Here is a 14,935-nt window from a genome sequence, read left to right on the forward strand (position 1 = left end):
TAAAAGTCAAGGAGGATCATGGAAATGATAGCTTTACAAAAAAGCCTTAAACTCAGAATATGTTTTTAAAAATGTGACTTCGGCTCCTATCAGGCTCACATGTTTCAACAAAAGCCTTCATCAGAGTATCAATCATGAGATACACGTTGTTTTATAATGCCTCTAAAATGTATTTATTTCCTAGTGTTTGGTCAGTAATTGTTCCTGTTTGGCATTCTTAAATCTAGTATACACAGGACCATAAAAGTGCCTCACAAGTCAAAGACTGTTAGACAAATCCTTGTTTTTTAAGTGTTATGGTAACATTATAAAGGGATTTCTGCATGCAGTGGTGGTGTTTACTGTGAGACATTTCTTTGGCAGGCCAGAGTCCAGCAGGACATGCAAACTGGTGCTTATGTAAATCAGTTTTTAAGATATCCAGGTTATGGATTTTTGGAATCAGTAAATTCAAAAAGGCCCATCGTCTGCCTTTGGTGTGACCGGCTTGGAGGCGGCGAATGAGTCCTGATATTTCACTCTGGCCTTCGGGGAAGAGGTCGGAGGCAGCGAGAGTCTTCTTCTCATCGACAGCAGCCTGAGGATCTCGCTCACCTGAGACTCGAGCACCGACAGGCGGCCGCTCAGTTTCTGAATGTCTCCCTTCAGCTCCAGCTTGGCCTCATGCAGGGTGGCTTGAAGGAGCCCTTGTTCAGACACCGGCTGAACAAAAGAGTGTTTGAGGGAGTCGACCCCGAGGCTGTGCTCAAACGGGTTTCTCTCCAGAGGGCTCCTTTCCATCGGGCTTCTTTCAAAGGAGCTTCTCGAATCTCCGGCTCGGTCGATGCGCAGATCGCTCTTTGTGATACCACTGTCACAGGAGTCAGTTTTGTGCAGGGCGCTTATTTCTTCACCTGCCTCTCCAGCACTGTTGCCCACCTCTGTGCCCCCCGTCTCTCCACTTTCCTCCAATTCCTGGTTCTTGTTGGCGGCTGCTAGCCGTTCTGAGGACGGGGGTCCTTTCTGCCACTCCTCTGCTTTCTGTGGCTTCTTTTCCGGCTCGACAGCAGGAGGCGGCGGTGCGGTTGAAGCGGCGTTTCTAAACTTTGCCCAGCCTCTTTTGCCAGTAATGCCACCTACAGCTCCCTCTCCACCTGCACCACTGCTCTTCACAGGGCTGTTGACCCTCTGACAAAGCTGACTCTCTGCACCGGGCCTGGCTGTAGACTCCCCAGCCTCTTGTGTGCAGCTTTGCTCCGACGTCTCAGTGTGGACAAACGCTTGTGGAGGGGCAGCCATGCTGCAGCCGCTGCCTGCGTTGACCCCTCCCGAGCTGGGTGCATTATTCTGCACCGTGGAGCTGTACTCCTGCTGCTGAGGAGATACAGACTGACACTGTGTGTAAGAGTTTGATTCGGAGTGACGCTGGTGCTGCGGCTCCACCTGTACACAGTTGTGATCAAAGTAAGAGTGAGACTCTCCCGGTGGTTGAGTGTCTCTCTGCTGTCTGAACCTCTGGAACAGCTTGCGGACTGGGTGGTCTTCAGGAATGCAGAGAGTCACCTCGTTCTTTCGGCGCTCCTGCTCCCTCTTCACATCAGCGATCTTTCTGAAGATTATCTGCAAAGAGGGAGAAACTGTGCATGAGGACAACAATGTGGGACACACACAGAGGCCACATTTACATTCCAATAGTATAGAGCTCTAGTTGGATGAAACAGAGCATACATACATACATATATAATGCAGCTTTAAAGCCAGGATATGCATGTAGACCTGTTGAAATATTAAAGAACTGAATGCAGCAATGCATGAGGGAAACCGTTAATGGAGCCATAATGTAGTAATGGAGCGATATCTAGGCCCTGAGGATTTCTGGATTTCTGGAAAGGAAGTTGATGCAACTTATTAGAATGTCACGTGGACTTTGCAAACATGTTCTGAAGGAACTGTGGTACTAACTATAAATACAAGAACCTCGTGTTCATGAACTGTTCAGAATTCAAATTATTTTCACGTGTGAAACATCAACTCTCCTGAATACAAAACGCTACTACATTCCCTTTGTCAGTTAAAAACTCATCTGTTTCATCTGTTTGATGTAATGCACAAAACGCAAAAATCCCGCTGAAAATGAAAGGAAATGGTTCACAATGTTCTTGAACAACATGCAACTATATAAAAAAAAGCAAAAATCCTTTGAGGAGTTGCTTTCGGACACTTTTAGCTTGTACTCATGTGCAGTTAAGATGCACATGCATGCAAGTTAACTGAGTACAAAACAGTAGAGAGGGCAGCGACTGATCTTAAAAGCCATGCAGCACAAACTGTTTCTAAAGCTGCTCAAATCAATAATAGATTGCTTTGTTTTCACTGAATACATTTTAAGAAAAATACATAAATCTTTCAACATGTAGCCACAATTTGCCTTGAAATTGTTTAGATTTAGAGCTGCTTCACTGACCGTGGGATTTCAGTATCTGTTATTACGTAAGACCTCTTGTAATGGTGCTGCAAGAAACTGGAAAAGTCAGAGGAAATTTAGAGTAGCTACTTAAAACATAATCAAATAATTATAAACCTCCATGTTTCTGTTATGGTTTGACTGTATTCCTGAACTTTTCTCGATACAGCGATTATATATGAATGCCAGTCTGTTTAATTCCTTCATAAAAGTGCATATTTTGATTGATAACATCTACTGCACCTCAAGCGTATCTCTATTTAATTTAAACCAGTCCTGGACAAAGAGCCCAACGACCCACTTTTACTAGATTGACTTTAAAGAGATTATTCATTAAGAATGAATGAGATTTTCATCCCGTAGTATAATATTACAGCAACATATAGGCAACTTACTATCAAGACTGGAAAGCAATACATTCCCAATGTCTTATGCATCATGGAGAAGTTGATCAAATATTAATAACTGTTCCTTAGAAACTTCTCAAACTGTTTTATTATGCTCTTTTGCCAAATGAGCCTCTGAAATGTTATGTTCACAGTTATCTAAAGGTGGTGGTTTTACAATTTGGACTGATGACTGAAAAACTCAATTAAGATACAACTTTTTCCTTTTGTGTGCACTTAACCTCCTGAGCTTTTATATTTGTTTAAATCATGTTATTCAACTTTGTCTGACACTGACAGTATCCGTCGGTCTATACATTCTGTATCAACTTTTTCCAACTCTATGTTGAAGCTTCATGATGTTCACTCTGAGCGATTCAAACCCAAGACTCCATGTCTTTTATGGCTGCACCCATCATCAAATAGATTTACCAAAAAGTCAGCCAGAGCCTGACATACCTGGTATGTTTGGAAGCCTCCTTCAGGATTTAAATTAGAGTTCTGTACGTTTCAGCAAAGTTTGGATGCAAAGCTGCTGATAATGTGACACCTTTACTGTCTACTCTACCAAAGGCATAACAAGCCCTTAAAGAAACCAATACTACCAATACTACAATGCTATATTGTCCAATGATTACCCGTTTCCGTAGATTGCAGGTGAGGATGAGGTTGCGGGAGAACGTGTTGGCGAACGCCGTGTAAAACTCCAGCACCCTCATCAGAGCGTCTCTCCGGATGACGTGCAGGTCGCAGTAGGTCAAAGCTCGGACATTTGCACAAGCCCGGGCCAGCGTGGTCTCTTTCCAGAACACGTCTCCAAACACATCACCTTTACCTGGATGGAGACAGACATGATCACTGCGTTTGAAGGTAGGGATGCACCGGTCTGACTTTTTCAGTCCCGATACCGATAACTGGGCTTTGGGTATCGTCCGATCCGATACCAGTGTTCTAATCAACAACCTGTATGCCTCACTGTGTGGAAGTGACACAGATCAATCTTTTACATGTAAGGAAATATCAGACTTGACTTAAACATTGCTGTCTTAACTTTGTATAACAGCGCTGAATCATGAATGCATCTTTGCACTGAGATAACCTTTGTTCTAGTTGTATCTTTACCAACAGGCACAGATAAAACTTGACCCGGTCGATGTCGTAATGTTGCGTTAAGATTACCGAGTATTGCGATGACCTCATCGTCCTGGATGACTTCTAGTGAGCCGGAGACCACAAAGCAGAGGGTGTCCACGCTCTCTCCGACATGAAAGATGAGGTCTCCAGGTGCACAGTGTGTGGTCTGAAACTCCACCGCTAAAGAGCGCAGACAGCCGTCGCTCGCCAGACGAAACGCCGGGTGATCGTTGAACACCTGCCGGTTGAGGTGGACGCAGATGTCCGCCCGCATGTCTTTGGGACAAATTGAGAGAACCTGAGAGAGATGATGAGATATCAGGGCAGTTATCATCAGGTATCATACTGTATATTTATCATTAGTGGTCAACATTTTCCAAAGCCAAAAGTCTTTTAGGCAGACGTGTCAACGACAATGGTGGAAACTGGTTTAGTAATACAGAAAACATTTAGTCAGATGTTTGTCTTTAAAGGTGCAGTGTGTAGGATTTGGCGGTATTTAGCGGTGATATTGCAAATTGCAACCAACTGAAACTTCTCCTGTGTGCAAAGCATTTAGGACAACTACGGTGGCCGAAGGGAAAATGCGAATGTCCCTATTTAGAGTTAGTTTAGTTTGTCTGTTCTGGGCTACTGTAGAAACATGGAGGCCGGCTCCGTGAAGAGGACCCCACCGCATAAATAGATACAAACGTTTCATTCTAAGAAGACGTTTTTGTGGTCAGGACAAAGAATGACATCAGGAGCATTTCCGGTGCCTTTGGAGGGGAAAGTAAGTAAGTATAAAAAGGTAGAACTATGCTTTGATCCACAGGACGGATGTGTCATAAGGGGTTAAAAACGACACGCTTTTCATAAATATGGCTCCTTGGTTATAAAAATACACCAACACACACCTGCCTTACTCAGGGTGTTTTGCCTTTCCCTTTTAAATAAATTATTCAGATTATTAAACTATCAATCTGCTGTTACTTTGGCCGTAGCGCAGCAAAAATATGCCTTTCTAACACTTTATGATTATGTCAACGAACCCTGAGCTCAATGAGCAAGTGCACTCATTGATCTGCGGTGACCTTTGATGCTAGTTATTGTCCACCTGTCGACTCCGCCCACACATCTCTATCTGTTCAAAATGAGAGCATTCTTATCTTTGGGTCATCGGTTTAACTTCGGCCTTCAAGCACACGTGTGCACAACACATCTCCATCCAATCAGCATGCACTATTTCCATTTAACAACACTTTAATTACAGTATACATTAAGTACATTATGAACATTTCAGAGTTTATTACCAAAATGGGACGATTCATGAACTGTTACTGCTGACAATGATAATAATAATGATACCTTATCTGTGTCAATGCCCTTTGACATGGCCCAGGTGGAGACGATGAAGTCCATGACCCTCTCACTCAGACCTTTGGGAACCTGATAAAGCTTCAGGAAGTCGCGCACGTTGTTGCACATCTCATGGTAGCGGTTTGTGTTGGTGTACATCTGCTGGAAGATGGTGGTGACATTTCCAAAAATGGTTGCATATAGCAGCGCTAAAAAAAAAGGACAAAGTCAGGCACAAAGCAGCCGGACATGCAGGGCTGATTTATTCAACAACATGAGAAGGAACACTATGTTTTATTCTAGGAAACCATGTGGGATCATTAGGAGTTTGGTTCACATGAAGGTCTGAATGTTTTCAGGTAAAGAAAAATGTATATTTATAGGATTTGTATTCCACCTCACATATGGCACATACTTAAGTGTTTTAAGTTTAGGTTTTTACCACTTGTATCTTCAAATGACCATTATTTTTGTACATGCTGCAAATTAAGAAGTTTTGTAGCATGTTAAGGTATCTTAATGGCTATGCATGTAAATTGATGATTAGCTTGGATGCATGATAAGGGATGGTTTTCATGTTTTGATCAATTTTAACGAGGTTTAACCTTAAAATATTTTTATTAGAAACTACATGGTCCATTAAAAATACCACACGTTTACTCATACATCCCATTAGGTCAATCATTTGACTACTTCATTACCTTAATAACTTATTATTAAACAATTCATTAATTGATCTATCCCTATTCCCTTTAAGATTATCATTTCCTCCTTATTTGAAAAATAAAGGTCCTAAATTAAGAAATGGTTTATCATGTTTTTGGAAACAACTCTCAGGGTTTTTACTCCTCCTATGCAAATAATCTGAGTAGTGGATTGAGCGTTTATAATGTTATTCATAAAGCGCATTTCCTCAGTAAGAGTTCTGTGCTGCAGTGACCTCGAAGAGTCAGTCAGTATCTCTTATCGTGAGGTGTTACCCACTCAAGAGGAAAGAGTCGTCTCCAGTCGCCACAGCAGGATCACAGAGGTTAGGATACATATCTAACGTGATGGCTCATTGTCCTTTTACTACACTCCAGCCTGCAGGCAAGCTCCCCCTTTCCTCTTCTCCTCCCGCATAATTCCTGTATCTGTAGCAGGAGATTTATCGGCCGTAATTGAACCTGACACTTCAGTGTGACTGAGTGATCTTCGCGATCGAAACACAACAAGAATAATGGGTGGTTAGTTTTGGAAGTAGAGACCTTGAAGCGTGGCCGTCAGTTTGTGTTTCCCTCACAGTTTATATTGCATCACTTTACATGCTGTTTTAGAGGAGTGGGCCAAAGGTCAGTGAAGGAAGGCGAGTCGTGACGGAGGAACTGTAAGCAAAGGCTGGAAGTGGAAGCAGTGACACTGAAGGTGAAGCTATTACTGTAACTGCAGTTGGTGATGGAAATGATAGAGACACCTGCATAAAAATAGATTTCTATTTATATGCAGAGGTTCAACGTTATTTAAATGAGGCTGGTTTGACGTATTGTTTCAGATGTAATAGTCTTAGTGTAAAGTTAGAAATATGACACTGAGAGACAATTTAGACTGTTTATGTTTATATAACATGCTACGGTCTTTAGCACTGATGCACTTGTGGTTCCCTGCTACTCAAGACCTCGACTTAATAAGCTTGATCTAATTCACAGTTTGGTGTTATTCAAAACTGCAGCGCCACGGGATCTGAATCAAAACCATATACAGAATGTAAAAAAATATACTGTACTGTGGTTGCTGTAGAGATGCTTATTTTACCTGGACTCACTAACCTCAGTTTACTGCATGACCAAGCAAAAAACATGTATTCCTTGAGTTTAAAACCATCTGCTTGACGCAGAGAATGGGCCTGAATCATTTCAGTATGAGTGAATTAACTCAAAGACCATGCTTTCCTGATAGAGTAGTAATGATGAGCAACCTTCAGACAGACCTCCATAGAGCACGGCTGTGAGGGACGCTGAACATGTCACTTTTTATTATCGACAAAGCTGAGTCCTAAACTCTCCCCGGTGGTTCAAACAACGAGGCTGCAGCTTAATGGGAATTTCACGACCAGAGTCAAGAGAATGCTGTAAAGAATAATGTATGTACCTGACATTATCTGTTATTAGGATAAGATTTAAAGCACCAGAGAAAACTACATCTGTGCATGCATGTGTCTATATGTGATTTGTGTTGTTGCCTTTTATTTATTGTGATAAACGCATGCAAACTACATCGAGTCAAGATGAAAATCATCTAAATGAACACAATTCTGATCACCAAATGTTTATTAGTAAGAAAGCTATGAGTCATTCTGAGCTTCATCTGCACATCTACACCATATGTTGCTTTACTGGCAGCTGGCAGACAACCAGCCGGGCTGTAGAGCACATTACTGTGACTACTAGCATGCAAGTAAATGCATCCAGATTGTTTCGGCTACTGCAAGGTTGTGCTGGCATATTAGGAACGGATGAACGCATGAGCGGGATGGAAACGGCATCAAAGGATGAATGTATCGTATGCTGTAGAGTGAAGGGGAGATTGAAAAGTGGCTCATGCTGTGCAGCTGTTATTCTACTGGCATAATCACTTCACACCTGCAGCTGCAGACATTAACCAGTAGCGTATATATTACTATAACCAGTGGCAGAAATCCTCTCTTTATAGGCAGCTGTCACTGTTACACTTTGTGGTAGCCTGCTAGCTGGGCTAGCTATAGCTACATATTAGTCCTGTGCTGCTTAGCTACGACAAAGCCATGAAATTCTTGCATTCTCTTGTATTTATAATGAACTATTTTCATAATGATATTTGGCTGTTATAGCTACAGTGTTAAATGTGCAACATCCCACTGCCTTGAACTTGAACTTAATGGCAAATGCAGCTAGAATACCAGTGTCTAAACTGATGTATGTTGATAGGAAGTGACATCTGTCAATTAGACAGTCAGGGCCAGGAGAAATTGGTATGTCACTGAGGTAAAACGCACAACCTTTTAGGGAGGAGAGAGAGCGCACATCCTAAACCTTTTTGAATTGTGTGTGCTTCAGCAGACATTGCATTCACACTGTATCCCAGTGAAACAACAGTGGAGCTGCTGTTCTTTTGTCCTCTATTCAGCTTTATTTAGACTATCAAGGTTGTGCTGTGCATCCATTGAAGTAGAAAAACAGCAGTCACTTTGATTTAAGCTGGTCTGAAAAGCTTCGCTTGAATTTCTCTTGACAAACTGTCCGCTGGCAAGTGATACATTTTAGGGTTTGTGCCATTTGTTAGCGGCTTGGAAGAACACGGGAACGATTGGAGGCCTTGTGTTAATCGTTTGAATGTGTGTGTTCATGTGATAGAAAGAGCTTGTATCTACAGTATATTAGACGGCTGTGTGACTCCATTAACTGCTCCATTAACCACCACTCATACATGGAACAGTGAAGATACTATTTGTTATGTAAGATCAGATCTATTAGACTTGTGTTGCTGTTGAGATCTTATGAAATGGTTGGAACGGATAATAAACACAGCGCTTAATGTTGGAAGTACTTACAGCCCACCATCATCATGGCCACAGAGAAAATCTTCTCTCCGTCTGTGGCCGGAGCGATGTTGCCAAATCCGATGGTGGTGAGACTCGTCATGGTGAAGTAGAGAGAAGAAATGTACAACGTGTCCTTGTTGGGACCCCCCTCCCACTGTCCTGTACCGCTGGCGTTGTAGCGGTAAGGGGTCCCAATGCTCAGGGCCAACTGGTAGAGCCAGCTGTCTGTCTTAATGGTGTTGGTGGTGTAATCGATGACTTCGTTGTCCCCGATGCTGTACCAGATGCAGGCCAACCAGTGGGCCACCAGACCGAAGACGCACACCAGCAGAACCAGGACGGCTGCTCCATATTCCAGGTAGTGGTCCAGTTTGCGGGCCACCCGGCCCAACCGGAGCAGGCGGACCACCTTTAGGGAGCTGAACAAACTGCTGAGACCCTACAATGATAAATTAATCGGCAAATATTTTGATGATCATTTAAACCACAATGTTTTCAAATGTGACTATTTTCTGGGTTTTGTAGTCTTCTATGATTATGACCTGAAGATCTTTTGGATTTAGGCTGTTTTTGACATTTAATCGACCAAATGTTTAATTCATGCAATACATGCAGTCATTTGATCCTTTGTCAATATTAAAAAAAGATATTGATTGAAGTAACGTTTTTTAAAAACGTCCTTACTGGGAGTAGAGAGTCTTCTGTTCGCGTGGTGTTCCTGTGGAAAATTGAAGACTCACGAAGATGACTTGCTCTAGACGGAGATGTGGTGACATCCTTTCATAGAAACAATCAGAAATGTTTTGATCTTTTCATGCAGTGTTCAAGCACCAACACGTAAACCATTTTAGCAATGCATTAATGGCAATCCACTCACCTCATTTACGTGTTCGAAGGCATTGATGATGTCGTAGGGCAGACAGGACAGCAGGTCGATGACGAACCACGTCTTCAGGTAATTCATTCGTATGAGCTTCGCGTCTGAAATGACCTCCCCGGTAGGACCCACGAAGGTGGTGTGGAAGTTGAGCACAATGTCAATCAGGAAGACGATGTCCACGACGCTGTCCAGCACCAGCCAAACCAAATTGTTTTGCTTCGTCTTAAAGGAGACGTTGTAGGGCACCATGATGGCGGTGTAGAAGGTGAGGATGAGGATGATCCAGTCCCAGGTGGTCTTGAAGGTGCAGTAGTGGAGGATGATGTGTGGAGGGGTCTTTGGGGCCTCTTGTTTGTACTGAGGGAGGATGTCTGACCCCAGCTGAAGAGCCTTTATTGAGAGGGAATATTTAATATTGCGAGTACAAAATCACATGCTAAGTGCAACAAGGAACAGCAGTCTCATCATAGATCCTTCTAGTGGTGCAACTTTAAATTTGTCTGTAAAATGCTGAACAATTTTGGGAAATATACTAATTTCAGACTCTGGATCTTCTATCTTTAGGTCTCTTGATTTAGCTTGTGACATTTTCAGGTAGATACGTAGCGTTTGAAACCAAACTCTTCTTTTAGATCTGAAGGCTCCTCACCTCAGCCAGTCTGGAGGGCTTGTGGCTGACCTCAGTGCTCAGCGGCGCTAACTGCTGCACCAGGTGTCGATTGTTGCTCAGTGCCCGGGTCAGTCTGGCAAACTTTGTCCATCCTGCTCAGAGACAAAAAAAAACAGACCGTTTTATGCGGACATTTTAATTTTAATAGCAATGCTGTAATGTCACTTTCTAAATATCGGCAATAGCAATATAATGATTATCTTCTCGAAGAAAACATTCTGAGACTACATAACTGCGATTTCAATAAATTGATGCCCAATTGTTGGAAAAGGATTTTCCTTTAAGAAAGAACATCATTTTTCCAATTCATATGATTGTGCATGAATGCATCATCCTTTTTTTCGACTGTATTTCTAGGCAATAAAGAAGAAACAGCATTTGTTCTATATGCTGAGTACTTGATGGTCAGCATGAATCAGCATGTCATACATTTACCATCCCCATGTGGCCCGAGTGTCTTTTGTTTCTGCTTGATGTATGTAAAAGTCTTAGTGGCGCACTTAATCCCTTGGGACATGGCACCCTCAGAGACCAGTGTTCACTGACCCGCACACGCAACACCTGGACAGTTGTATGTTACATACCAGGAAACAAACGTCTGTTGAGTCACAGCCACTCATATGCTCGAGACTTTGAGCTGCACAGCACCCTCCATGGTGTTGTTGGATAAAATATAGCTTTGTCTGGGCCTTAATGAGATATCTACTTGATGTAAATGCGCGTTGTAACCCTTTAGTGTGTGAAATAAGACATTCAAACGCCAGAAGTGGATGAACCCAAACCATTTGAACCAGACACAACAATATGAACTGTCTCACCTTTAGTTTCATCTTCAATCGGCTGTTTGAAAAGCGTAATGTCTCTGAAGGTGCAGAGGAAAAGCACCACCTTGTTGTTCTCATTTCTGATGGGAGCTACCTGCATATAGAGCCATATCGGTGTTCCTGTAGGACACAGTTTAGATGAGGGTTGTGAGAGAGCACCAATGGAGATAAACAAAAAGCATTTGATGATTTTTAGTTTAAAAAAATAGAGTGAATCTCTAGTGAAACTTACTATTCTTTGTATAGAGCAGCACCTCGTAGAAATGGGACTCATAGTTGTCAAAGGTCTGTCTGATGTTGTCTATAGTCTTCTTATCAGTCAGGTCACCATACATGAAACTGCAAAACAAGCGAGACGGATACCAAAAAGCAAAAGGGAGCGTGTTGTTGTTGTTGTTGTTGTTAGAAAGAAAGGCAGAACATTAAAGACAGACTTCACGAACTTGGATTGAACACTTTTTCTTCTTCATCTTTATTGTAGTTGCTGCAAATCAGTGGTCACATTTTTTTTGCAAGATTTTTGCAACAGCAAGATTATTGTGTTATTTTTGGTCCTCTGATTATACCACATCCATAATTAGCTGACCTTTATAAGATATATTTGTATGTATATAATCGATCAGATCAGATTGTTTGGTGCCTTTAAACATCTGGACAGGGACAGCAGATGAAATGTAGCTATTTTTAGCAAAATCTAGCTAATTTACAGTTTTTCTTTTCTTGTGTTGATCAATGAGCACAGCTCTTGTCAAATAAACTAATATGAAAAATCACTGCTCACTAAATAAAGGTATATTGGAATTGCTGGAGCTGAGATTCAATATGAAAAAGAAAAGGCATCAGCACACTGCGATCTGTTCTATATTCACTTATGGATGCAAGCTAACGGTCAGATCATTATACAACAAAAGGCATCTCACTTGCACGAGCTGCTTCTGTGCATGACTTCGGCTCTGTGGTATCCAGACAACTTGCAGAATCCATCGTTGCTGTAAACGACTGGCCACTCCACGATCTGTGCGTTTCCCAGAAGGAAACTGGTTTCTGCAAGAAAATACATGAAAAATACAGCAGTCTGAAACAAGACTAACAACAAACCTGCAGACTTTAGGGCACCTGTTGATCAACCTTTTGGGGGTTTTGTCAGTCAAAGCCGGTGCGTCCGTAAAGTCATTGCCACTGGAGTTATGCAACTGCAACCTCGTCGAAACAGATTTTTAGCTGTGTTGCCATTGATTCATATTTTTGACAACTATGTTATACAAAAAAATATTTGTATAAATCTGATATTTAAATATATATATATATAAATATATATATATATATATATATATATATATATATATATATATATATATATATATATATATATATATATATAAATATAGTCTCCTATAAATCCTGCTGCTGATCATTGTCATGAATCAGAGGAAACCTCAACATACACAAAAGTCTGTATCTGAAATATAGCAATCCTTCAAATCACTATAAAGCAAACTCTCCCACTACTTACATTTTAATAATCATATATAATAGAAACGAGATCTTAAAGCAGCAGTAAACAATGATAATTAGACGAGTCTCTCAGCAGAAGTAGTTATTGATAATATGTTTATGTTCCACCCTTAGTGTCAATTAAATATTGATGAGGAGCTGCAAAGCTCTCCAGCTTCACAGCAGTTTGGATGCTGTCTCGATAGAAATGACTGATTTCCTCTAATGTACAGTCAGTGTTGAAGCTTTAAAACTTAAAGCATGTGCATCTTGAACTTAACTATTTATGTTGTAATCAATGCATTCACTCTGCAGCTGCAGTGTTTCAGAGTGATTCAGACAATAATGACTGAATTTCAGATTATTTTAACAGACGAAATATGTCTAAAATACACTACAGACTGTCAACCCCAAAGATATTTTCAATAATAATATTACCTTTCTGAAATACAAACAGCAAATACTCACAAATATTATTGCATAACGACACAGTAATGTCAGTAAATGTAACAGAGGCACTATAGAGACAATATAGCCCAAGTCACCAAACACAAATTATATTATACATCCCCTAAAAGAAAATTAAAAAGGCGTTTGTAGGAATCCAGATAAACTAATCAGAAAAAGAAGCACATTAGAAGGAGTAGACCTTAAATCATCTTATAATGAGCAATAAAACATAAAATGGACTTTGACAGACCACTACACGTTCTTGTTTCTATAGCTATTGATAATAATATGTCGATATATGTCTTAATGGGTATCATAAGTATAGACTATTATACTGACTTTAGTTTATTAACCTAGATAATTTGGACACGAGACATATTGCATTATTCATATTTCATTGTTAGGTAGTTGCAAAAAAGTGGAAAGTACAACAGCCAAGTCTTAATTGCTGCTGCTTTCTATTACATATAAATAGCATGAAAGGTTTACTTCAGCATCACATGCAGCCTTGTGTGGTACCGTGAGTGACATGCCAAATCAACATCCATTCATTATTATTATTTTCCTTTCTCAGTTAATTCAAACTCACCGCTGGAGCGCCGGACAATATTTTCCAGAAAAGTATTCTGCGGAGCCACCAGTCCTCTCTTGCCCCCATGCATGATGAGGGTTCCGGACACAGACTCAGAGCTGCTCGGTGGTCGTGCTGTTGTTAACAAATACCCCCCTCAGCTGTCTGCCCGACCGGAGCGTGGACCACAAGTGTCAAGATCACAAGTATGAGATGAGGTACTTCCGGACTGAGGCTTTAGAAATAAAAACATAATTGCCAGATGTGGCATCTTTCATCGTAAATAGCTACAACAACTATTTAATGTGGAATCTGAGGTAAATGGTGCTTATTATAGCCAAACTGTCATTTTCTCATCACATGTATAACCACGTTGTTCTACACATGTGGAGTAACAGGATAAGCGTAGTCACAATACATAACGTGGATGGATCTTTACCTGCTAAATGAAGATCAGTCCTCAAATATGTAGTGTACAAATATGCATAAGAGTCACACCAGCCTGATAACAAAAACATTAAAGTTGATGCTTTTATTTTGGAGGTAAATCCGCTATAATATCCCGGTGTTATTCTGGTATTATTGTCTGTGGCTTTTCAGACCTGTATACATGCATTTCTATTATATCTTTGTGAGAACTTAAATTTTGTTTTTGCTTTTAACATGGGTAATAATTGGAGATGTATTGGTATGTGATGTGGCCCTACAATGCCTGATCCTTTTCCCTATCCATAACTAATAATATGTGGCAAAACGTTTTGAAAAATCAATTGGAAAACGTTTGTAATTGGAAATATGTCTGTGTGTGTGTTAGTATAGCTTCAATCTATGGCATTTTGAATTTCTGACATTTCTGACATTTGACAAATTCAGAAAATAATTGGAGCATTTACAAGTGTAGACCAAAATAGCTCACAAGTACTGTCGGCCCACTTAAGTACAATTTTGAGGTGTTATGTTTTGAGATAATAAATTGATTATTTCCAGTTTATGCTACTTTATACATAGCTACTAACGTTTCAAAGACAGATACCCCTACTTTAGTAGTAATATATTTATGTGACACTTGTAGTTATTAGTTACTTTGTGGATAAAGATGGTAGATAGAAAAAATAAGATCAGTTTACAAACTATAATGCATTGTTGTAGATTAATCCAGAAGAGTTGTTAAAGTAGCTCCACACTGACC

The 14,935-nt window shown here is 40.7% G+C and overlaps 1 protein-coding gene across 1 annotated transcript; it reads right to left on the reverse strand.

Moving 5' to 3' along the window:
• Nucleotides 1-450: 450 nt before the first annotated feature.
• LOC306711694 (voltage-gated delayed rectifier potassium channel KCNH5-like) lies at nt 451-13,837 on the reverse strand (the record flags this gene model as incomplete). The annotated part of the gene is made up of 11 exons (XM_079180710.1): nt 451-1,599; nt 3,468-3,664; nt 4,009-4,261; nt 5,311-5,510; nt 8,867-9,296; nt 9,735-10,127; nt 10,387-10,502; nt 11,226-11,351; nt 11,464-11,570; nt 12,152-12,275; nt 13,765-13,837. The coding sequence occupies 11 exons, from the start codon at nt 13,835-13,837 to the stop codon at nt 451-453; spliced, it is 3,168 nt and encodes a 1,055-aa protein (XP_079036836.1).
• Nucleotides 13,838-14,935: the final 1,098 nt, after the last annotated feature.

This window comes from Pholis gunnellus (assembly GCF_910591455.1).
Source record: "Pholis gunnellus genome assembly, chromosome: 19".
Classification (NCBI taxonomy): domain Eukaryota; kingdom Metazoa; phylum Chordata; class Actinopteri; order Perciformes; family Pholidae; genus Pholis; species Pholis gunnellus.